General features: G+C 37.0%; 3 protein-coding genes across 8 annotated transcripts in view; 2 read left to right on the top strand and 1 right to left on the bottom strand.

Annotated features, from left to right (window-relative positions):
- The window catches only part of LOC131698650 (E3 ubiquitin-protein ligase UBR1-like), a 41,236-nt gene extending 39,054 nt beyond the window's left edge, over positions 1–2,182 (top strand). Inside the window, exon 47 of the mRNA XM_058991475.1 lies at positions 526–2,182. Within this exon, the coding sequence (XP_058847458.1) occupies positions 526–667 (142 nt within the window). The 3' untranslated portion in view covers positions 668–2,182. The remainder of the gene's footprint in view (positions 1–525) is intronic.
- LOC131698651 (photoreceptor outer segment membrane glycoprotein 2-like) lies at positions 1,910–10,205 on the bottom strand. 3 transcript variants are annotated; one of them, XM_058991478.1, is made up of 5 exons: positions 10,015–10,205; positions 8,896–9,635; positions 8,022–8,268; positions 7,073–7,191; positions 6,374–6,503 (listed from the first exon to the last, which is right to left on the bottom strand). In XM_058991478.1, the coding sequence occupies exons 2-4, from the start codon at positions 9,474–9,476 to the stop codon at positions 7,108–7,110; spliced, it is 912 nt and encodes a 303-aa protein (XP_058847461.1). In that variant the 5' UTR covers positions 9,477–9,635; positions 10,015–10,205; the 3' UTR covers positions 6,374–6,503; positions 7,073–7,107. The 3 variants fall into 3 exon arrangements, with proteins under 3 accessions (XP_058847459.1, XP_058847460.1, XP_058847461.1); XM_058991476.1 differs by lacking the exon at positions 7,073–7,191 and having other exon boundaries at positions 1,910–6,503; positions 10,015–10,200; XM_058991477.1 differs by lacking the exon at positions 7,073–7,191 and having other exon boundaries at positions 6,292–6,525; positions 10,015–10,204.
- A 1,324-nt stretch (positions 10,206–11,529) lies between these two features.
- LOC131698536 (uncharacterized) lies at positions 11,530–24,699 on the top strand. Of its 4 annotated transcripts, XR_009307621.1 has the most exons (12): positions 11,530–11,730; positions 13,465–13,567; positions 14,004–14,248; positions 14,698–14,872; positions 15,299–15,502; positions 16,400–16,516; positions 17,013–17,091; positions 17,640–17,790; positions 18,254–18,383; positions 18,560–18,726; positions 19,413–19,474; positions 19,747–19,816. XR_009307621.1 is itself a non-coding variant. In XM_058990623.1 (8 exons), exons 1-8 carry the CDS (start codon positions 18,690–18,692, stop codon positions 24,669–24,671), a joined length of 630 nt encoding a protein of 209 aa, XP_058846606.1. In that variant the 5' UTR covers positions 18,565–18,689; the 3' UTR covers positions 24,672–24,699. The 4 variants fall into 4 exon arrangements, 2 of the variants coding, with proteins under 2 accessions (XP_058846606.1, XP_058846607.1); XM_058990623.1 differs by lacking the exons at positions 11,530–11,730; positions 13,465–13,567; positions 14,004–14,248; ... (4 more) ...; positions 17,640–17,790; positions 18,254–18,383 and adding exons at positions 20,993–21,083; positions 22,830–22,970; positions 23,554–23,658; positions 23,819–23,900; positions 24,662–24,699 and having other exon boundaries at positions 18,565–18,726; positions 19,747–19,848; XR_009307620.1 differs by lacking the exons at positions 17,640–17,790; positions 18,254–18,383; positions 18,560–18,726; positions 19,413–19,474; positions 19,747–19,816 and having other exon boundaries at positions 17,013–17,028.
- The last annotated feature ends 17 nt before the right edge of the window (positions 24,700–24,716 follow it).

The following is a 24,716-nucleotide window of genomic DNA, read 5'->3' as shown; positions in this document are numbered from 1 at the left end:
ACAGTCAGAACGAGTTCAGATGAGCACTGCAAAGCAGTATCTTCATTGCACACACTTGTTGTTAATACTTCTGTGAACATACAGCCCAAGGCACTTAGTTTCTGGTACTTATACTGATCCTGTACCTGGTTTTGAGTTGCTTTTGAGCTTGTCTAGATAACCTTAGGTTCTGAGACTGAACAGCTGCCTTCCTTCCTGCCAGCCCCACAGACAGAAGGTGGGGCTGGGAAGAGTTAAAAGGTCACATTGTCACATGATTTGATTGGAATATTCAGTCTTGACCCTTAGAATACTCCAGACAAGGTTAAAGCAAGTTCAAATCCAGGTAAAGGCAGATTTAGCAAAAAAAGTATGATTCCTAACACCATAAAATAGTAAGAGAAATTGAAAAAATCAATTACAATGAAATTTGCTCTCATTACCTGAATTGTTTGTGAATGAATCGTGCTTACAGTGGCAGACACTTTGCAATTTGCACAATAGTACATTGCGTATTGGTAACAGAGCTCTGTATTTGTTTTACAGGCGAGGTAACCCCCTACATCTTTCTCCTGAGCGGTACAAGAAACTTTACCAACTTTGGCAGCAGCATTGCATCATGGAAGAAATCGCTCGCAGCCTGGAAGTAGTCAACGTCATGTTTGCTTTTGACTGGCAGATGCTCTAAGGAGAAATGCCAATTTGGCAGTGCTGAAGACCCCTTAAGCTTCACCCTTCCACACATTAAAATCAATTTTAGGAATGTTGGCTACTGGTTGCAGCCTTCAGGACGAACCGGCTGTCAAAAGGCTGTGGCTGCCAAGGGAGAGAAGGAAAGTACAAAAACCCAGGCTGCTTTTTTGTCAGTTTGCGTAAATTGAATTAGTTTGGAGGCTTCAATCAGGGGAAGTGGGGACGAGTGGCAGCAGTTTCACTGAAAGCTGAAATGTCATGGTTAAAAAATAGTGTGTGTCTCTGTGTGTGTGTGTGTGTGTGTGTGTATATATATATATGTATATATTAAGGTTGATTAGAAACTATGTTTACCACATTACCACACCATATCATTGATGTGGTAAACTTGCTTTCTAATCACCCTGAATATATTTACCTGCTTTTCAATTGAAATACTTCACTTCTCCCCAAGGGTTGCACAAAAATGACTGTACAAACATACAGAATGACTGAATGATGCTGTTGCACAATGTGAACCCTTACAAAACTGTTGCAGCAAAGAGATATTTCCCCTGTAAGTGTTCACAGGCATAATTATTAGTCCATTCGGAACTTTTTCATTCTGATGTTTAAAGACGTACCATAGTAAAATCTTTGTACTGCAGTGCTTCCAACTGTCTTAGCACTTGCAAAATGTAGTCAAAAACATGCAGGAAAGTGCTTGCTAACAAAAATCTGTTGTGTGCTGTCTGTATATATCAGAATACACTTTTCTATCTATCTTTTAAAATGGATCCTCTTCACAGAAATAATGTACTGAAGTCTTTAACTTCCATAGATCTTGCACAAAGTATGGTTACCATGGTATCTGTATTAATTCACTAAATTAGTAATACAATCATACAGGTCTAAGGGAACTTGAATGATAATTTAAGAGAAATCTCAATGCATATAGATATGTAGTGATAGAATTGATAGAAATATGTTTTAATTGCATTCACTCTTAAAGGACTAACTGCAGTTCTTTGCATTTAACACTGACTTCAAGGTGCCTTGAATATGTGTTCACAATTAAAGTTAAGGTGTTTGCAATAAATAAACAAATGCCTCCTTTGAGATCTCCTTCATAAGACAATTCCACCCTCCACACTGTTCAGTACATACCTAAAATGGGAATTGGGAATGAGTAGCCCTGGTGAGTGTTCATGATACTTTCAGCTTTTAATGTACCATACATTTTATTTCTCATTTATTGTGTTTTTTTTTTCTTTAGTTTTCCTTTGTGTTTTAATTTTTATTTTATCCGTAATGTTCAGATACTCAGGAAATGTGTACAATATGGTAATCTTTCTTGAATAAAGTACTGTTTGCTGCAAATTATACTTTTAGAGAAAGGAGAAAGAAGGATCTTAAAATGTGCATTTTGTTTTTGCTTAGAGCCCAACGGCTACATTCTGTTTTAATCAAACAATCACCACTTGGCATTTATTGGTTATGTAATGTTTTAATGAAATCAGTGGTTCTCAGCCTTTTGTTAGTACTGACTATACAAATTGCAATACGTTTAGGGGAACTCTGCCCCCTTACACACACAAGGTAGTGCATAGCACACATTTACAGACTTCAAAATAACATTTTACTTAGTTTGCTTTAAACATTTAAAATATGCTGGGAACAGAGCAACACGTATATTAATTTTGAAACTGGGCATCTGCAAACTGCTTGGGAACGTGGTGACCTGTTTTTTCCTATGGTGGGTTTTTGAAATACCCTATGTAATCATTCTTATAACTATATATGCTTAATTTGTATTGATCTGCTGTTAAAATACACCATTCTTGTTTGAATAATTAAAAAATAGCCTTTGATCACTTGCACTTTCCACTTTTGATTTACATGTGCTTCTTTCTCATTGCTGATTGCTCATTTATTAAGCACTCCTTTAAGACACAAATAATAGAAAAAATTAACATGCAACAGACTGGGAACCGCTGATACAAATGACATATAAAATAAAGACTTTATCTTGTATAAAAAGTGTCTGTTTTATTGACATAGTTCAAAGGTGTAGTTCTAGGTCTTGCCATTCATAAATACCACCACACTTTAACTGTAAATTAATCATTCCCCCTGGACACGGGGGTGGGGGGTGGTAAGGAGTCTCCAAAATATTAGATTTCGGTTCTATGTGGGTGTTAAAGTATAAAAGGTGAAGTCTCTTGTTGGTCATGTTTATCTTTCCTGTATTCTGCTCCACTGGTTAATTACCTTTTTTTATATCTTGGTACTTCCCTTTACATTTTCTGTTTACACATTTGTACAGCGAAGAGTAGGTTTCTTCTCTTTCCCAGAATCCTACTGGAAAATGACAAAGGGCCCACCTCTAAATATGTCTGTAATTAAATATGTATCCCAAACCGGGACCAACCACCGCACAAATTTGAGACGTGGAAGTTAAAGTAGTCGATTTAACTTCTGTTTTTATGGCATAGCATCGTAAAACATGATTGAGAAGGTTGTTTGAGCTCCACAGTGCTTGTTTGAGGTGGTTCAAATGTTTCTGCAGCAGTTTGACTTACTTTTCCTCTATAATAATTTTATCTAATAAACCAATGGTTTAATCTTTAACAAGATAATGCTGCTAGGCATTTAACGCTATATGCAAACAAAAGTACATTAACATTATAATGAAGATTTTTGTTTTTGTTTTAATGCAATGTGGACGTTTGTAAATTTCTTTACTGCCTTGTAATCGGATGTTCGCTGTAAGACAGATTGGAAGTGATGTATGCAGTGAAAATCACGTTTAAGTCCGGATTAGTTGCCACTGTGCCTTTCGCCAGGAGATTCTAGTGCTTTTATGCCCTGTGTATCTCTCTCAATTAATGGCAAGGTAACTAGAAGCATTATCCCAATCCATTAGGAAATGAAAGTGGACTGACGAAGGAGCACCAATCATAATTGCTTGAGTGCTCTCGTATAGAGGAAGTTGCGCCTGTCATTCAGTCTGCTGTATGAGGAGTCTCATGCTAGGCTTGCGCTCCACCAGTAAAACACATTTCTTACAGCTTCAAACATTGTGATTTTCAGTTAAAGGTAAATAAACACATTTAAATATATTTTAGTAACAGATATCAGCAATAGACTCTATTACCACCTTTTTTTCACCTTACAGTATTTATACCGGTAGATTCCAGTTATTCAAAGGATCTCTGATATTTACAGCAAATACAAAATACATGTAGAGTGTTTACCAATACCATATATGGGAAGATCCAGCTGTTTTTACAATTGTTTTTACAGTGGATGTTATAAAAATACAACAGCTGGAATACATCAACATCATTCCTTAGTTTCAGATAAATTTTCAAACATGGGTTGGATTTTAGCACAGCTCAAACTGTATATATTCAACAGTACAAAGCTTTTTCTTAGCCATATTAGATGGAGTGTGTGATACACTTGAAAGTTTTATCAAGCTGAAAATATCTCAACAGCAGTTCAGAAATACAGAATATTTTCAGACTGAAATCACAATTTGCTTTACCAGTCTCCATTCTGTTGAACAATGTCCAACATTGTGTTTTAGCTTGGTGTAAGGGACAATGGTGCCAGACAATTAATAAGAAATCTACATTATAAGATATTAAAGAGTTGGAGCAGACTATATCAATTAATATATCCTAAAAAATATGCCAAGGTCTCAAGGTTTTAATTTTACTATAGGGGTGTTAGTTTATATTGTTAAACTAAAATATTGGGAATGTTTGGAGCCAATCAGGAAAAAAAAAAAACTCATAAGAAGCCTAGCAACATGTATTTGTTTATAAAACAGTTTGCATACAGCATGTAATATTATATAGAAAAGACTGGAAAAATAATGAATGTGAAATAAATTGACCTACCCTGTACACTAGGCTAACACTGTATTTAAAATGGTTAGAATACATTCTAAATGTTTCACACTTGACTAACCTTCAAAAGTCTATTAACACCCCACCACTAATTACAATGCCACACAGCAGAGCTGTAGACAAGTAGACTCTTTTCTATGAAGGGCATGCTGTCAACTAGCAATTGACATACATATTTAGTTTTACAGATACTGTAATATTCAAGCCCAGAAAAGGCTTTATTTACTCTCCCCCTTTAATTGCCTCTTCAATTAAAAAAAAAAAAAAAATCCTGCATGGTCCTGTTGTTTGCAACATGATCTACTGATAAGGTGTAGAGAGTGTATATGCTTTTAACAAGAATACGCATTATAACATCAAATACCTGAAAACATTATTAAACGATGTGCTGCTCGGGATGTGTTCGGTTTGGTGGAACTACTGCAGTGAAAATCACCAGCGAGAATAAAGCATTAGAGACCCAATGAAGAGAACCCTGCTGAGCTGCCAAAAAGTAGGCTAGCTTGTGCTATACAAACACAAAAAAGTTTGTGTAATGAAACTAATGAAATCTGTGTTAGGATTTCTATGCAATTTGTATTTATATCTTCTATGGTGATTATATGCTTTCCAATTGAGTTCGCTTTTAACCATAGTTACAGCTGGGACAGGGTATAGCTGAGGCACAAGGAGATCAAGTTGTGTCACGCACTGTACTCTGAACCCCATCTCCTGGGTCAACCTCTGCTAGACCAAACTCTCTAAAAAACCTGAATACCGTACATTGAATACAAAAAACACAGGGTAGTGATAAAGTTATTATGCAAACTTTTTACAGCTGTCCAATGAAGCCTGACAGGTGAAGGTCACTCCTGAGGTTATCCAATAATGTTGCTTGATCATTTCATTGATGAAATGCTTTGGATATTAAAGTTTCTGAAGAAGGAGCTTTTGTAACAAAACTAAGAAATCCAGTCCAAATTGAAAAGCAGCGTGGCAGCATTTCCTAAAGGGGAAAAGGACTAATTATGGTCAAGTAACACTCTGTTGGGCCTGTGTGTCCCAAACACTGGAAGGAAGACCTGGAGGACCCTTAGGGCTCAATTTTGGTGAAGGCAAAAAAAAGGCAATGTGCAAACTCAAGAGCGTCTGTGTTGCGTCCTGCCATATCCCTCATATTATAATTTTGAACAGAGCAAAGCACGATTTGGTTAGCGCCTGTCAATCTATGGAAAGTGGGAAGCAGAAATGGTTAACAAATCAAAAGAAACTGACTTTGCCTTTAATGTGGAATACTTCTTACTACATGTTTTCTGTGATTTTTTTGATAATAAAATAAGCATGAATTATTTCCATTATTAACACTTTCCAATAAAACTTTTTAATTTTATTTCCTATGCCACATTGCTAATCGGTAAAAACCTTGCCAAACTAGTTTCTTAATTTCTTAATGTATTGCCTGTTCAGTAGCTTCCCTGCAATAGTGTTTGCTCTTTGAAAAGACTTGATTAAGAAACCTTTGCCCAGTTCAAAAATGAGGCCACTCCTCAAATGTTTGTCCGATGCCTGGCAGTAGCACAGGCGTAGAAAACCGCTCGTTTGCACCCACCAAGCGCCCATAATCAGGTGCTAATGACCTGTGATCAAAATTGGGCCCTTAGTGTTCATACAGAACCTTCAACTCTGGGGTTGGCTGGCAGTGGGGATTTGTTTAGGAGGCACATTGTCAGGCCCATAGTCTGCAGTTGGAACGTCCATGTTGGGGTCCTCGTTCCCTGAGATGGCGTTGATCTGGTTGGACTTTCCCAGGTTCTTGATGATGTTTAAGTTGGACCGGGCTGTCTCCACAAAGCTGTTCTCCAGCAGCCAGCCGTCTGATTCAGAGTCAGGGTCTCCCTGTCGCAGCACGTTCTCCATGGCCGTCTGGAGGTACCGCACCCCTGTCAGGACCGAGAGCTGTGAGGAGACAAATGGGGGGCTAGTGAGGGACAGCCCAATAGGATATTATTGAGGGATGCCCACAGGGCGGCAAAATGGGGGAAAGGTGAAACAAAATGAGGTTTACATCTATATCAAACATATATTCAAACTGTTAAGAGCTTGCAAAAACATTTTGATGACATTCAATTTTGTTGTTCTGAAGCATCCAATGCCATGGTGAAGTGGTGATATTTTCAAATAATAGCTTTTCTAGAAACCACATTGACCTTTTGAAATGTTCCCACTGAATATTGCTGCATATAAACTGTGGGGGCCAACAGGGGACAAATAGGGGTTAACGCAGATAGAGCTGAGAAGAGATAAACTGTGTTCGTGACAGGAGAGGAGAGAAGAGAAGGATTTAACTGAGGATTATAGATTATAGAGAGTGCATGAATAAATACACTAATTAGGAGAGTGGAGAAGAAGTACTGTCTGTAGTACTCATACACATACACTCATATCTGTGGTATACCTATTTAGATTATACAACAATTTTGATTGAAACAATACATTAAACTGTGCTTGTAGCAATGCTTTCTGACCTGGAGGGGGAAATTGTCACCATCCCTTCAATGGCTTATTTTCTGTCATAAGCCAACCAACTGCTTTCCCTATTGATTGACATGCTTTCAGTCAGTAAGTTGCTTTGACCCAGAAGACACTGTTGAGGAGAAATGACCCAGGAAGAGCAAGTGTAACAGATCTCACTAGAGTACAACATTATGAAATGCAAATATCACAGTTTCACATTCAAAATGGATTTGAAATAGATAGCGACATAAATCTTTTGACTACCAAGTATATGCAAATAACTTATGAAATGCAAATAATTCATCACCTCACTGAAACAAAGTATATTTTAATCAAATATTTTGCTAAATAATACATTTTTGACACTAAAATGAATCCAGAAATCACTATGAATTGCGTCATGAACAGGAAAAACAGCATCCATGTTTGTTGTGGGCACTTTTATATCTCATCTGAAAGAAGACTGAACTTCAACATGGTACGCTGGAGCTCTGATAGCTGGAGTGTGTTCTTGTAACCCCACAGGTTGATAAGAAAGTGTGACCTTTTTGCCTCAGAGTCAGTGAGCTACCATTACTTCTGAACCACTAACCCAGCTGTGGTATGATTCAGTGGTGTTGTATTACTGCTTCTACTTCATTCCATTCTGTAGCCAACTAAATATTTTTCAACATAAATAATATTACCTACAGCCTGTTGTACCAGTGTTTCATAGTTTTGGTCCCTGAATCTATACCATTGCCTCTGGTCTACAAATAGACTTATATCTACAACATTCAATGCATCCTATTTGTGGTATAGGAATAACCTTCCTAACTTAAAACACTCAATCTGAGATAAAACTAACAAAAAACAAATCTACATCAGTGTTCCAGTGTGATCACACTTAGAGTTTACTTTTGTTATTGTGCAGAACCATTGCATTCCCTCTGTATAGACACAGAAGTAATCAGAACCTACCTCGAAGAGCCATATGATGAGGACGGTAAAACCGATGGACTGCATGATCTGAGTGTAGTACTCGAGCAGGGCCTTCCGACAGCCCTTCCGCCACACGTTGAGCTCCTCGCTCTGGAAGTCGTAGTTGAAGTGTGCTGAGTTGTTGGTGAGCTGGTTTTGGATACAGGGCCGTGGGGAGTTGATGTTACAGCAGCTGAATGGAACACCGTCCATCAGGTACTTTCCATCAACGTTGCTCTTCAGTCGGCTGAGAACAAGGTGAAAGCAATGACAATCTACTGAACAGGCTTTTGTTTGAGCACAGATGCTACGTAGGCCTCAAGAAGAAAACAAAAGCCTTATCAACACTTAAAAATGAATTAATTAGAGTGCCAATTGTTTTATCCCAGTTTTTCTTCGTAATTTTGAATTCTTTTTTAATTAAATGTATTTTAGGCAGAAGTACAAACCATAAATTTGAATATCTAGACACCCAAACTGAACACATTATTGAATACAAAGCATTATGCTAGAGAACAGTACAGACAGTTACTTGGCTTCTACGTATGTAAGGATCTTATAAACAGGACAATTGTGTTGGCTGGTAAATGTCTGCAGGGTTCCTACCCCATGTAAGCTTACACAGGAAGGATTCTCTAGTTGGATATTAAACAGTGGTAACACGACCTGAACTGAATTTCCCGACCAGCTAATCCATTTGATACAAGGGCCATAAGCTTATCACAGTGCTTTCTATGCTAATTTGAAGAAACCAAATAATAAATCAACTAAGTACAGGTAGAGTCTTTGGTAATGTTTTAATACAAATACATTTTAATACAGGGAGGAATTCAGGCCACAATCATAGCAGAAGATTAACAAGAAGTATACTCACTCTTGGACCTCCTTGTTGGACATATCCAGGTACCTTATACTGATCCACTGGATCTCAAACCAGTCTCGGAAGCCATTATTCCCACAGCACTGAAACTCAATCTGCAGCATATCGATGGTCCTCTTCAGGAAGCACCTTCCAGGAGTGTCTGTGTCTTTGTAGAACTTGAGGGCTTCCTTCAAGCCTAGGTACAGGGACTCCTCCAACTCATTCCTCATGGTGTAGCACATCAGAGCCCCCACCAGGATGCAAAACGTGAAAAAGAAGGTGCAGATGATATAGGGCAGCATGAACAGTTTCCAGCGGTGGAACTTGTTGGTGTCCGAGCAGTCATAGCAGATCTTGCCACCCAGGAAGTTAATCCCACAGGCGATGACCCCCACTGCAATCAGCATGTTGGGGACCGAATGGACCTCCTGGTTGGCCATCAGTTCATTTAGTTTCCGGATCTCGATCTTCAGGAACAGACCCAGGCTGAAGAGGATGATTCCCGTGACAACAGAAATCCAGTTAAGTATCCATAATACCTGGGCTAGCTTGTCCCGCTTGTTCTTTGTGAATTTGACTTTTAGGACGGCCATTTTCTTCAATGGGAACAAGGAAAGGGAGGGGTGGGGGGCAGTAGTGAGCCAGGGGGAGGGGGGAGGGGATATGATCTATTTTCTAGAGCGCATCATAAGAAGCTTATGAGGTATTTTTATATATCCAGAACAACTGTAACCTTGGTTTCAAATGGAGTCCTATTGAACAGAAAAACAGAATATGTAATGTATTAAAAAAGGTACAGTGGGTCAATTAACTTATCTTCGTTTCCTATCTTCCTACCTGAATCTGTCTACCTAGGATGATTTTCATATATTTGTATAGTGGTGGTTACATCTCACCCCATCTTTCTAAGCTGCAATGGTATTTATTTTCAATATCATTTTGAATAAAATAGTCCCACTGCTATCATTACAAAAAATTACAACACATTCAGCAGTTAAAGATATTTTTTCATGAAGAAACTGCTCCAAAAAGTTTCTTATTAACTTTGGTATGCTAGAGAAAAACACAACAAACTTCAGCAAGCCTTTTAATAAGACCAACCCTGAAGATAAATATAAGTAAATACATTACCTTTATTTTTGAATGATGGCCATGGTCAACCAAAGCTCAGATTCTGGAATATTTCCTTGTGGATAGAGGTATATTTTACTGATAATCATCCTTTAAAATGCCAGTGGAGCAGGACTTGAATCTTTAGGGTGTCAGAGAGCGAGAGAGAGACAATGGGTGCTTGGAAATGGTGCCCATGCCCCTACTGCAACCCCTCCAGCTAATCCCCTTACCATTAATCAGCACTAATGGATTTAAATAAATGCCTTCTACTGTAGCTAAATCCCAGAGCAACAGACAGTCCTCAGTGACAGGATAGTAATACAGGTAATTCTGTGTCGGTTATATATTATAAGTACTGTATCTCATAACAACTATTGTAAATATAGGTAGTTGAGGCAGTCACAGAAAATTAGTGAGTCAGGAACAATGAGAATTAAGCATGCCCAACAATGTTGCCTCTTGAGAAAAATATCTTTGGAGGAAGTTAGAAGCTGCTTTCTAAGGTTCTGTCTATAACGAGGCTTACAGAGATTGAGATGAACTCGTGAATGCAGCTGTTTTTTTTCCCCCATGTTTCTTAATTGAATGTTTAGTTACCGCCATGGCCACTAGGGGTCCTCTGTCAGAAAATGGCATGGAACCCAATCTGTATAACTTTCCCTGTGGGTGGGATACCACAGTGCTTCATTACTGACATCTAGTGTCTGTTGTAAAATACAAAAAAGAAATGGTGCATGGCAGATGCACCTTCAGGTTTTACAATTGGTATGGTACTTTATTGAAATACGGGGTAACACATGCACACTTGTACCCAGAGCTTGACATGAATAAAAAGTAAAATGTTTTTTTTTGGTCAGGTTTTAGTCTAATTCTTGGACATAGTGCTTTAGATTGCTTGGCCTGAGTGACCAATGTAGATGTTGCTACTCCTCACGTACTTGTGGTCATGGTGGTAACTAAATATTTCATTTAAAAATATTTGAAAATTAATATAGATTCTACAGAGTTTAAACAAATATAAAGCTTTAGTTAATCTCAATATCTACTATTACGCTGAGTTTGATGAAGATCTGTTTTCATTGTCTATGTTTTGCTTCTTAAACAAGTATGACAATAACATACACATCTCGCCACAGATGTAAATTCAAAACTAGAACTACCAGTATGATGAAAAATGTGATGATCATGACATATCAAATTCGGATTAAACATTACATTGGAGAGACACCTCATATCCACAGACTCTGATACTCTCAATAATTTAAGTTAAATAACGTTAATATCAAGTTTCATGACAATTGTTTCAGCAGTTCTCTAGCTATATACACTAATATAATTGTGACATGCAGATGGACGAATGTATAGACAGACGGACATGGCCCTGAGAATAGTTTAATCTATACTCTATTCCTGAATGGTCTATACTATCCCTCTACAGCACAAGTACATGTCCACATCACAGCCAGATTACTGGATTATGAGAATCCAAAGAAGATTTTCTCCATTGTAACACACAGCTTCGACATGCCTGAATCCAGCCAGCAAATCCTACTGTGAAAGGCCTCTGTGTGACCTCCAGAAAACATTTTTGAACAAACCTCCAAACCCCTTTACACTTTTAATGACTGTTTTACAAGGATTTAGGATGTGATGACTATTGGATTTAACTATAATGATTTGCCAAGAAACATGTTAAAGATTTAAGCACCAAAGACTTCTAAACTGTAGGCTAAGGTAAGTTAATTTATTACAGTACTTTGGAGTTAGTAGTGTACGTTTAGCATAAATTAAATGTGTGTTAGCAATAACGAAAGGGAAACTCCAGCAAATCTTGGCAAAGTTATCAAAGCTAACTGTCAGTTAGTACAAGTGGTCTTGTGATGTGTTATTGCCAGTGGCCATCGGATAGAAAAGAACTAATCTGAAGTAACACTTATTCAACAGATTGTCTACCAGGCTACCAGTATTGTGTATTGAGGTAGGGGTGAAGTCATGGGAATATACAGGTGAACTGTGCTGCTATTGCTCTTGCAGTATATGGCTCTAGTGTATTACAGATATTATTAGTACACCAGAATATGCTGGATTTCAGTAGAAGGTTTAAAGAGGATCTAAAGAGGGATGTCCTTTTACTTTTTAATCCTACGAGATTCAGATGGTCCTTCAACTTTTTCTAGTTTCCAGAAAATTGACCAGTGCGTTGACTGAATTACTTTTTATGTGGGTTCTACAGTAGAACTTACTGGTGCTTACTGGGGAATGACACTGGCCTCTGTTCATGCCGACTTGTGATTGATGCAGCTCCTGGACCTAGCAAAAAAAAAAAAAAAAAAAAAAGTGATGTAATAAATTCAGGCTTCACACAGAAGTCTCCATTTGTCTACACCACAATCTGCCTTGAATGGCATTGCAGCAGGGACATTATGATACATGTCAGTGTAAAATAAAAGAATAAACTGTGCTGGTTAGGAATAAGAATTGGAGACAAATGTTCTTCATCCAGAAAATATAACCACACAGTGCATTAATCCATTTTCCATTTCCAGTTACTGTAGGCAATTATTAAATGGTGAATTTTTCCAGCATCCCACAATGGTAACACTTAAGAGAGGAATGTTATGCAAATTATGTATTTACTGTACATAGTTAATAGAGTATTAATACATGTATGAGTACAACCACACTGTTTCGTTTATAATTGACTTCTAATTGCTTTGTATACCCGCTGTGGAAACACTAAGTGACTGGTACAAGGGAATTGCAAAACTGACTAATAACAAGAGTCACGTAACAATTACTAGTAATTATGAGTGTCTGTAAAATTGTATTGCAGCTGTAATTAAGTACTACATTACCAGCTGATCCATTTGAAGCAAACAAATGGCTGAGCATGTATTTGTAAAATGATTACCTTCATTATATCATTTGATTTAAAGATTTACCACAAATGCCTTAGACAGCAGTACAGGTAAAACCACTCATCACCTGACAGCTGCTTAGTTGCATAACAGCTTTGAGGCTTTAGAAATTGAAATTGCAGGTTGCTGCATTACAACAATAGTGTTTCTGGATCATTGATTTTACTTTTGTCACAGTGTGCTTACCAATGCTGTAAAATCCATATTCTTTATTAACTTTATTCATGTGATACACATGTTTTTGTTGTTTCTAATTTGTATATTTGAATTGATATTATTATTATTATTATTATTATTATTATTATTATTATTATTATTATTATTATTAATAAATTAATCTTATTTTACAATATATACCGTAATAGTCTGTGACATGGCCTGGAATGAAAGTGTCTTCAGAAATATCTGTTAATTGACTATAGAAATATTTGAGGCACAATGTTTGATACAACAGAGGCTAATTTAACTGCATGTGTACAACACAGGCTTACAATTGACAGTTAAACATTTCAGAGACTCAATTATTTAATTGTTGTTCTTTCATTACAAGATGTTGCCTTCCACGAAGGCCATTACACACCAACCCTTTTCTGAAGGCATATTCCATGGCTATCCAAGGAGCAAACCACAAGTCAAGGGGACATTTTCAAAAGGTAATAAATGTGCTTTCTACTTCAATTGTATATGCTTTGTCAAATTACTTGTCAAGGTGATAGTCTGGCCATTCTATTAGGAACTGAGCTCCTTGATTACTATGAAGAGCGAAAAAATGCCATAGTTTATTAGTCTGCACTTGCACCCTACTTTCAAGACAATAATGCACTTGTCCAGCATGCCACAATTGCTACATATAAAATATAAAATATTAATAACTGATTGGACAGGGAGATAGTAGTTACTGTGCAAAAAGTTGCACTTAATAATATAAATAATCTTAGATTATCTTTGCTGATTAGGCAGCTTTACATTCTGTCTTGTCAGTTTATGTTTTTACAAATGTTTAGTCTTTTCTCAACTGGTCCTGCTTCCTGAAACACATTGCCCTGTTTGTTAACTGTACGTTTTCTTCTCTCTGTGTAAATACAACAGTGTTTCCATTTGCAAGCTGGGTGACCAGCGGGGCCATGCTGGAAGTCATAAGTTTGTTAACTGGGAAGTGCCTTTCACGGCACCACTTTGGAGATGATAAGATAGTCGGTCAGGTCAAAGATTTTATGTGGGAGAAGCGCTGGTGTCTGCTAGTTGAGCTGCAGGATTCGTCTGGATTTTTCTATCTGTGCTGCTACTGTCTGGGCACATCAAGAGTCGTGAGAGCCATCTCCCTTCCCTCAAAGGTAAGAACAACAAATTACTAATGACACAGTCCTCTTCTCTCTACTTAAGGTAATCTGTTTCTGCTTGAATTGTCTACAACTCATTTCAGATCTCCTGAGCTCTTCTTACTGCTTAGCTCCCCACCTCTGCTGTTGCCTCTGCCTTCTGTACTTTCACACACAGTCCATGTAGCCTGAGGCAGTACACAAGATTAGGCCACAACTTTCTGTTTATTCTTTTTCACTCGGTTTGATTTCCCCCATTGGAACTGAGACTATACTCTATATGTAAAAATTATATACCCTTGAAGGGTTTAGTATACTGGAATTTGATACTACAGACTGTATCTGTTTAGTGCTTTCATTTGCATTTTCCATTAGAAATACTAAATCTGCGGAGGGGGAGGTGTTGCCACCAAAACAAAATGGGGGACTCCACATGCTAGCCTATTTCTTTCCCATTATCTTAGGTGAAATGTATGGAAGTAATGGGTGACAAATGGTTCAAAGATACTGGACATCTTCACACAACCTTGACATGCTTTGCTGGTGTTGCAGTACTGGGAACAGACCAAGGGGACATTCTGCTGCTGGATTTAGCTTTAGCTGATAAAAAACACTACAGGACTGAGAAGGAAGCTGCTGGTAAGATTCATAGTACAATGTTATTGTCAGGTAGTCAAGTTTAGGGTTCTAAAATGAATTGAGCATTTCAGGGGTGTTGAACGCCCCTTTCTGCTCTATTAAACGTTTTATGAACACATACTGTAAACCCTACTTGAGAAGCATCATTGCAGTGCCAAAAAGATAAATCCATAACACTTCTATGGTAGTTGTTGGCTAGAGCGTCCTCTATGAATTGTGGTGGTAGTGTTAGAAACATGCCATCCATCACCTGCCAAGTTTCACTACTGTCTGCAGTGAATTGTTTTCTGACCAAATCTGCAGGTGTTGACTGTATATCTGAAATGTTATTTATTCCATTTATTTCTCACTATTAATAATTATCTACTTGCTGTTACTATGTTCATCAACTGTATTTAATTTCTAATGCTGTATATCAATTTACAGAGTACAAGCTGCTGGCTGGTTTTGATACAGGCTATGAAGCTGAACTGAAAGAAGCACAGCTACAGGAGATACATGTGTTCGGCTGCACATCCAAGCAGGGGCTTGGGCCACGTCTCAAGCCTTTATCACACATACTAACCAATTAGTAGTTGGCTACTCAACGGGGATCCTGCAGTTTTGGAACCTGCTGCACCTCCACATGGAGTAGGTGTCCATTTAGTGTTTTGGTGGCTCTGACAATGGCTGGGTAGCTTCCAGGCAGAAGGTCATGTAGGCTCAAATATGTCCAGAGGATAGCTTGGAAATGCAGCCTTTGCCAGCTCCAGTTAATTGCAGTTTGAGACCAAGTACTCATGCAAACCATGTATATGGTTAACTTCTTTGATCTTTCCTTAATAATTCTGTGATTTAAATGAATAATGTGGATTTATCTAAGAAACCAGCATACATTTCAAGTAGACTAAGCAATCCAGCCCAAAATAAAACCCCAAAACACATTTAAAAATGACTTCATACACAAAACCATTTGTTCGGTTTATAATATTAATATTATTCGTAGTGTTTTCTACTTGTAGATAATTGTGCTTGTCTTTTACCGACTGTCACTTAGCAGGTAATAACTGGCAAATCATTTAATTATGCTTAATCATTTTATTAATAGTAGGATAATACATTTAAAAGGGATAGATCTACAACAAGCTGCTTCCAAAGATATCCTTCCCTTTTTTCAATGAATTGAAACCTTGCTAGACTATCCAGGGGGACATTTAGCAAGGAACATTTTGTTGTAGCACTAATGGAATGAATCCATGACAACAGGGTTAACACCCTGAGGAAAATATGTAGTTCAGAGTTCAAATCATATTTGCAGATCTTAAAAACCCGAGAACAGAATGACACCCATGCTACATTTTGATGTCAGCAGACTGTTAAAAAAAGATGTAGATGTAGATGTATAGTGTTGAATGTGTTGGGTTTCAAGATGTATACCTTTCTTATTTAGCAAATGTCATCTGTTTTTTAGTCTTATGAGCATTTAGCTTGGGGTGAGAGGAAGACAATGAAATATAACTTAAAACTGTATTATATTCTCTGGCACAGGTTCCAAATTCAAATGCAATCAGAACTGTCTCCAATAGACGCTTTGCAGTTTCAAGAATCTTCAAGCTCTAACATACCTCGATGCTTTCTTTGGGTGATTTCATCCCAGCCATGCAGGTACATTTTATTACATGCATTGTCTGGCTGCTGTGGTACAGCTTGGCTTGGCATGTTTTTGTGAAGGGACAGCTATTCTGTGTATTTTTGGCCTCACAGATACCTCTGTTATCACTCTGTTTGCCATGCGGTAATAATGGGGACATTTAAAAAAAATGCAATTACAAGAAAGAGGGTTGGGGAAACGTACAGTTCATTTTCAGTACTGTTAAAGTCATTAGTGCAGGTACCTGCTTTTTAGAGGTATCTTGTCTTTAGGTTTAGTTGCTTAAAAGGTAGGTCTAGAACTGAAGTTTTTATGATAGCTAATCAGAGAAATAACTTATAAACTAATTTCCGCCATTAACTTTCTTTAGTATTTTAAATCCTGTTAACATGGGAAAACCGGACATAGTACAGTTTCAATAAATACTGTCACAAAGACTCCCATTCGCACACAGCAAAGCCTCCTGTGGGAAAGAAATGTAACACTTATTTATGCTTTGTGTATCTCCAGAGAAGGAGCCACAATCAAGATTAACCTTCTAGAGCTGTTATTTCGTGAGTACAGTGCTTCGGCTCAGGTCCATTATCACGTAAGTTTAATCAAAATATCACTTTTTTTAATAATAACAAGTAGAATCCCCTGCCATGCCTGTAAATTCAGAATTAGGGCTCTCAGAATAATGAAAAGCTTGATGACCATGACGTGTATCAACAGAATGTACAGAATAATATACAATAAGAATTAGCAATGATATGTTTAATAACAATTATGCTAAATAATGTTTGTGATTAATGCCACTCTTCCCCACATGCACATGAAATTCACAACTTATTTTGTGATAAACTTTGTTTGGGTGAATCTGAAACGTCTAGTTATCAGATTGACTAATGATCAAATACAGGTCTTCAGTTCACTGACTGGAAGTATGAATATACTTCCAGTTCCAACTATCTGATTAAATAAAGGATTTAAAACCCACATACATGTACTATACTGTATATTTCACACCGGCTGACTGAAAACGTGTTTGTTATAACCTGTTGTAATGCATTATCACCACAAGATGGCAGGCTTTTACCACTGCCCCAGTCTCATTTCATTAGCTCTTCCAGTAACTGGTGTAATACATTTTCCTAGGATTTTCTCAGCTGTCAAGTGTATCACACACAGCAGTTGTGCGATGGAGTCGAACCCAATCCCTCGGCATCCTACTGTCGCCTTCTCAGCTGCCACACCATCAGGGCTTGTCAACCAAACCATTTATCAAGCTCTCTGTTACAACACAGAGGTAAACCACTTCATTATTTAAACATCCTGAGAGTCTAAATACAACAAACAAACAAGAAGCTTACAACAAGAGGCTGAACACATTCAGCACAGAATAATGTATTAATTAGAATTTTTGGATTAAAGTAAATATTAACCAGCAGTGATATTAAGCTCTCCTATACAGTACAACCCCCTATTTGAAACCTTCTGTTGGGGTGTCAATACAATACAATACAATACAATACAATACAATACAAGTTAGACTTGTATGACGCCTTCATGTAATGAAACTCCCCAAGGCGCTACACAAAACATTATTACAGTTAAATAATACAAATGAAAAACAAAACAGGTTGACAACAAACAAATGAACATTAAGCTAAAGTGAAGCCACCTCTGAGGTAGAACATAACAGCCAATGTCAAAAAATTATTGATATAGTAAATTAAAACCCCACATATTTTGGTGTATCATTTTTTTAGGTATTGCACGTTGTCTGGACCTGGGTAACCTTGCTGTTTTTACATGGGAAGTAAAAAAGGTGGAGCTGGCAACCTTCATAGCTGTGTTTAATCTTAGCCAGTTACAGGAGGACAGACCAGAACCACTACGGTAAGGGATCATTCATTCATTAACATTGTGATGAATGTGATTCTTGATTTTAAATGTATATGTACCAGTTTTTTATTTTAGCCGTCTTAGCATACTTTCAGTAATGATGTAAACATTCGCAATATTATTTCACAGTGTAAGTGGAACATTACTGATATTCCAATATTGTCTTTCAGGTCAAACAGTGAGCTGGAAAACTGCCAGCATTTGAAAGTCTGGAGTTCTGGGAACAGAGACACTCCAGTACTGGATATCGTTGTCTATAAAAACTTCCTTTGTCACATATTTACATAGCCGGATGCAGACATGAACATTGGGAACCAACTTGGTCTCCTTGTATTAAGTTAGTTACTTTTAGATTTCTTATTTCTATATTTTTGTTTTGCTTCAGAATGTTCCCTAACTCATGATCTCTAGTGCTGCTGTTAGTTTTGGCCAGAACCAAACTTTATTAGCACACTTGTATGTTTTAGTAACAACTCTTCCCACATATTCTATCACAGAAACCATTTAAACTACAGACGTCCCCTCCACAGGGTTTATGAAATAGAAACTCATTGCCAGTGACCATAACAGCGGACCCAGGTAGACGAGGATTAGTTGCTGGTAATAATAAGACTTCAAAGAAAGAATATGCCTTGACATCCAAGTCATGTTCAATTCTGGGTACCACGTAACTCCACAACAGTAATTTTATAACGATTCTACCAAACTGACAACAACATTTAAGATACATACTTCATATTTGCAGGGTGATATTTAGACTATGTGTGAGACTTAATCAATTATTACTCAAGTTTACCTATCAGTCTGTGAAAATAATGGATGTCGTCGACAGTGGTGAACACCTTTGAGGTTCAACTGAGTCCACTTTACAGGACCCAAGCACATAAAACCTTTCCATTGTCTCTGAAATTAACATAGTATGCCACTGAGGTGAACCAAAATGCACATATCTGTTTAGAGTTGGCAAAGAGAACCTGGTATCAGTATTAAACAGTTCTTCATAAAACAAGCTTCTTTTTACAGATGCAGCCACCTTGTTTGTGCACGGATTTGAAATTCACGGGCTCCCAGCATACCACTCAGAGGTTAGTATTTTATTCTTATTATTACATTTTTACAATATGTTTGCCGTTTTAATTTAGGGCCTATGTAATAGGGCTAAGGCTGTGCGTGAACCAGACATCTTTTACAAAGATTTATAAGTCTTGAGTTGCTTGTTTTTTATAATCCTAAAACAGTGTTGAACATTTTCATGAATAATAAAGTATATTTCATTCAGAAAAACACAATTTTGTACAATGTCAGCCCATAGATGGTGATCTTTAATATAGTCTCTGGGACTTCTCTGTGGTTTCAGCCCCTTACTATAAAGGGTTTTAGCATGGAAGGATCGCTGGGATATCTGAGTAAGCTCATTGAATACTCTGAGAATCAAGCCACAGTGCATGTGTGTCCACAGGTGAGCATTCTCAAGCTAATGAAACAGGCCAAGACTAATCTGTGTCTAGCTATTACTTAGAGATAGGTTTGCGCTTCCTAGATCATTTGACCTGCAGAGTGATATTCCCCCTTCTTCTTCAACATCTTCTTTCCTGTCATTAACCAACCAGCTGCTTCCAATATTGATGGACATGCTTAGCAGACATTGCCATGCTTTGACCCTTAAGACAGTGCTTAGGTGAAATGACCTAGGAAGTGCTAGTGTAACAGCCTACCTAAAAGTAAAGCATGCAAATTGATATCTTTGTTTAATCTGGTATAGTATCTATATATAGTTTTTTTTTTTTTAATAAATATATTTTATTTTTGCATAACAAATAAGAGACATTGTGAGAAATTTCAACAGGAATAAAAAGCTATGTTTTTGTTTTTATCTTTAACAAAAAATGTCCTTAATTTTGAGAAGGCAAATAATATCTAACCATATTGTACTGATAATTTAAGCGTACGCTTCATTAATGAGTTTGTAGTTGCAGTTATTCAAATACTGTGGATTTTCTAAGTCGGACTTAAGTTGCCTATGATTTCAAGATTCTATATATATATATATATATATATATATATATATATATATATATATATATATAGCTAATTTGAAACAAGTTTCCTTTAGTTCTGCAGACAATAAACGACTGTGCAGGACATGTTACTGGCACTATAAAGACACTTCAGCTTATCTGGCCTATATTATAATGTCTATGGCACACAATTGTATCAGCACTTACATCATCTTGTACTTGCACTTAACTGCTCCACACTTTGCTGTACTTCTCTGTAATGTGATGTTTTGCAATAACTGTAAGTCACTTTGATTAAGGGCATCTGCTAAGAAATAAATAATAATAATATGACAGGCAACTATAACTAAAGAGAAGTTGCTTAACCCCTTATCAAAGCGCCTTAATACACACACACATACACACACACACACACACACACACGCACACACGCACACACGCACACACACACTAAGAATGATTTCAACCATCATGAAAAGGAACAGAATAAATTAAATGTAATTTAAGCAAATTGCTGTTTAAGATTCATTGTGAACCATCACGTGTTGGACCATGCATGCAAGTATCTGACACATTGATTTGCAGGATGACGTACTGGAGTATCTGCTGACACAAGCACTGACAAATAACAACATTAGGATCATTATTAGATGGATGAGGAAGCTCTCGACAGAAGGCAAGTGAACTGCTCTGAAAACACTCAGTACGGGTTCTTCAGGGGCACACATTACACATCACTGATATGTAGGAAGAAGTCTTTACTTCTATTGCTAAGGCCAATTTTGAAGACAATTAAATAAATACTTAAATTGAATTTACACAACACTTGGAGAATTTAAAAGTACTTGAAATGAATACCATTCCTACAGTTTAGATAGCATACCTGAACAGGAGTGAATCCGTCATGCTACTAATATGTTTTAGAGGTGTGGTATATGATGGTGTGTCCAATAAAAAAACTATAGTAGACAGACTGTAACAAGAAAGCAATATATTGTAACAGTATCCCTTCATTTTGCAGCTTTTCCAAGCTTTTCCCATGGTTTTACTATGCATTTGTATAATTTATTATGGTTTGCAAGGTTTTTAATATGCTTTACCATACCTCTCTGGGCTTTACAATGTAATGCTTAACCATGCTTTCACTATGCTTTATTACACTTGGTATGGGAACATTTAAGAGGGATGTAGTTTGAAATGTTATTTATTCTTTCACCTTTCCTTAGCCTTTTTATGTTGTTTGTAATTACGTTGAGTGTTTCTTGGGCTTGTTCATCTAATATTTAGTTATTATCATTTTTCTCTCTTCCTGTCTTTACCTGTCTGTTTGCGGTTTGAAAATGTCTAACTGCCCAGAACTCAATCCAGTCAAATACTGGGCACAGTGGCTTGTCCCACATATCAAATAAAATCAAATCAAAATTTATTTATACAGTGCCCTTCATACAGATGTATCTCAAAGCACTTTACAGGACAAAAACAGTCACATTTATAAAAAAACAAAACAAACAAACATGTCTGATTGAAAAAAGTTTAAGAAATATAAAATGTAAACACCAGTGACTAAATTAAAATATATATATATATATAATTCAGATAAAATACAAACAGATACAGCAATAAATACTAATCATCATATAATCACTTCCTCTCTAGTAGAGTTGGTTGGTGTGTCAGAGTTGAAAGGTCACATTGTCACTCTGATTGAATGGAACGAGGAAATCTGTTCACTGCTACCCAGTTTGAAATAGACAACCTCAAGGCTGAAAATGGAATAACTAACTGAATATGAAGAATAGCCTGGAGAATATTGATGCATTTGTCATTTAAATTACCTTTAAAAAAATGTATATTATGTTTTAGTTCAAATCAAATCTGTGTTTGAATTTCTTAGACTGCACTGTACGCACTGTACTCTCCTGGGTTCAGAAGATAGTAGACAATGGCAAGAAACAGCTTCTTACACTATTTAAGTATCAAGTTCAGAAAATATATAAAATATATACAGAATATTTAATGTACTACCTGTTTAATATCCTTGTATGGTGTTCGGTATGCTTCTCTATTACTGTTCAATATTGTTATTTATCAAGTTTACAGTCATTTTTCAACCTACTTCTATAAAAGACCAAAAGCAACATTTTCTGAATATAGGTCATTTTAGAAATGACCACTAGGGATGTGCAACTGTAATTTCTTCCCTCGTCTACAACTGTGATTGTGGTAAAACGTTCCCTTAAGCTATTGATAGTTAAAAGTTTGACTCGTTTCTGTAGACCATTAATATTTTCTCTAGGCAGTTTTGTGTTCAGCTACTACTACTACACATTGGCTATAGTAGAGTAACATAATCCAAGCAGCAGTTCAACACTTTGCATTGTAAGACGTGAAGGACAATCTCACATATACCTGCTTGTTTCAGGCTTTAATTCCTGCCAAGGACACTGGATGTACATGGATGAAAAGTCCTTGGATCTAATGGGTCACGTTCTGCAGGTTCTGAGAAACATTGTGATAATAATTGGGGTACTGAGGCATCAACCACAGTGCACGAGTCAACAAGGTAAAGTGATAAAACACAAATTCCAGCAATATTTAAAAGAGAAGCTTAATGTCCTCCCAGAATAAGCAACATCTCTGACCAGAGTCCGTCGCATTGACTTTTGGCCAGCTCTCTGCTCAATGAGAAGTAGGAGATTATTGACCAGTCGGCTAAATACATTTTCTGTGTAATTTAAAAAAGAAAATAGCTAATTGATCCCCGATCCACATCCAAGGATCCAAATAAATCAGCAGCAACAACTTGGTTTGGAAGCCCCACCATTCTCTGTGTAAAAAAAAACACCTTCTACTCTATGCCCTGAACCTCCACCTAACTTCCAATTTTGTCTTCTGGTCCTGATTTTATCTGAATAGATTCAGTTCAGTTGAGTCAAACTGCCTTTCAATAAACTCTCCTCGAGGCTGTGACTTATTTTTAGTCATTTTGAAGCTTCCCCTTTACCTTTGTATATTTTATGTGTGTTTATACTCAAAACCATAGATAAGGGAAGCATCGATTGCAGCAAAAACAATGTAGTCCTGATCTTTTAAATATAGTTCATATTTAATTGTGGTTGACATGTTCCCCTTGGCTTCAATTTTAGATCAAGTACATTTGGACCAGGAATATAGAGTGATTAAACAACATATACTGTTTGCACGTGTGGTACACTGGTGCTACCTCACTGTCCTTCTTCCAGAATCATCTGGTAATTATCCTGGTTTCTTTTTTGTTGTTGTTGTTATGCTGATATTGCTATACAGATAGTTAGGTAACATAAAAGACATTGAGTGACCCCATTGTTGTATGGTTGGGTCACTGCAGGCAAATCGAGTGTTTAAATACAATTGTGAGTTGTTTATTTTCAGACCTATGTGAAACCGTTAGAATATCTCAGCTGTGGAGTGAGATGCAGCAATCCTACACCGAGGATCAACAGAAGTTGCCATGGTAGCTAAGTCATTATTATTTTTCTGGTTTGTGCATAATGTAAATCTATGTCTGTTCCAATTCTAAGGCGGTGAATTGGTATAACTTTATTTTATACCAGATACAGAAATGCTTTTAAAATCTCAAACAAGTCAATACCAGTGGCAGATAGGAACAAGGCAATGTTTTTTAAAAGGTACCTAAAGCTAGAATTCTTGCAGTGGTTTGACCAACATCCTTTTATTTCAAAAGCCTAGTGCACGTTGTATTTTATATATTTTCAGTTATTTATGGCTAATGCTAATCACATATTTAGGAACACTTGGAAAGATACTGGTTTGCTGATCCATGGTATTGTGTCTCATATCAACGGGCAGTATGGCAACATCTGGAGTCAACATGACAGGCAATATGACTGATATCCACCACCAAGCTTTCAGGTACAGCTGTACAACAGTATCTGTTCCTCTCAATGCAAATTACAGGTATCATAATAAAGGAGGCTCATAAATTCAGTCTGGTTCAGGTTTTTACTTTGTGCACACCCTACTGTAAAATTGACTTGTCTGGTGATGATCAGCATTTCTGGCTTCTTTTTCTGTCAGCATGTGAATCAAAACCACATAAATCCTGGTTCTTGCAGAACATATACAGAAAGCTGAATAGCTAAAAACAAGCAAGACCATTTCACATGCTGTACAATATTGATATTGATAAAAAAAGATGGTTGTCTAAAAGAACACAAATATCTTCATAGATGTTTTCTACTGTTTTATTCACAGGCTGTCTTGAAGCTATTCCTGATTCCTCGTGTAGACACATGAATCTCTTGTATCC

The sequence above is a fragment of the Acipenser ruthenus genome, chromosome 18, assembly GCF_902713425.1.
Source record: "Acipenser ruthenus chromosome 18, fAciRut3.2 maternal haplotype, whole genome shotgun sequence".
Classification (NCBI taxonomy): domain Eukaryota; kingdom Metazoa; phylum Chordata; class Actinopteri; order Acipenseriformes; family Acipenseridae; genus Acipenser; species Acipenser ruthenus.
The sequence above is the reverse complement of the archived record's forward strand: the minus strand, read 5'-3'. Positions and strand labels throughout refer to the sequence as shown.

Coding starts and splice junctions, on each gene's coding strand:
- LOC131698536 (XM_058990623.1), top strand. CDS start 18,690: ATGAACATTGGGAACCAACTTGGTCTCCTTGTATTAA. Junction 18,727..19,412: donor ACTTGGTCTCCTTGTATTAA/GTTAGTTACTTT, acceptor TTCTTTTTACAG/ATGCAGCCACCTTGTTTGTG. Junction 19,849..20,992: donor CAGTGCATGTGTGTCCACAG/GTGAGCATTCTC, acceptor ATTGATTTGCAG/GATGACGTACTGGAGTATCT.
- LOC131698651 (XM_058991476.1), bottom strand. CDS start 9,476: ATGGCCGTCCTAAAAGTCAAATTCACAAAGAACAAGCGGGACAAGCTA. Junction 8,269..8,895: donor TCCAACAAGGAGGTCCAAGA/GTGAGTATACTT, acceptor CCTTGTTCTCAG/CCGACTGAAGAGCAACGTTG. Junction 6,504..8,021: donor TCATCATATGGCTCTTCGAG/GTAGGTTCTGAT, acceptor GTCTCCTCACAG/CTCTCGGTCCTGACAGGGGT.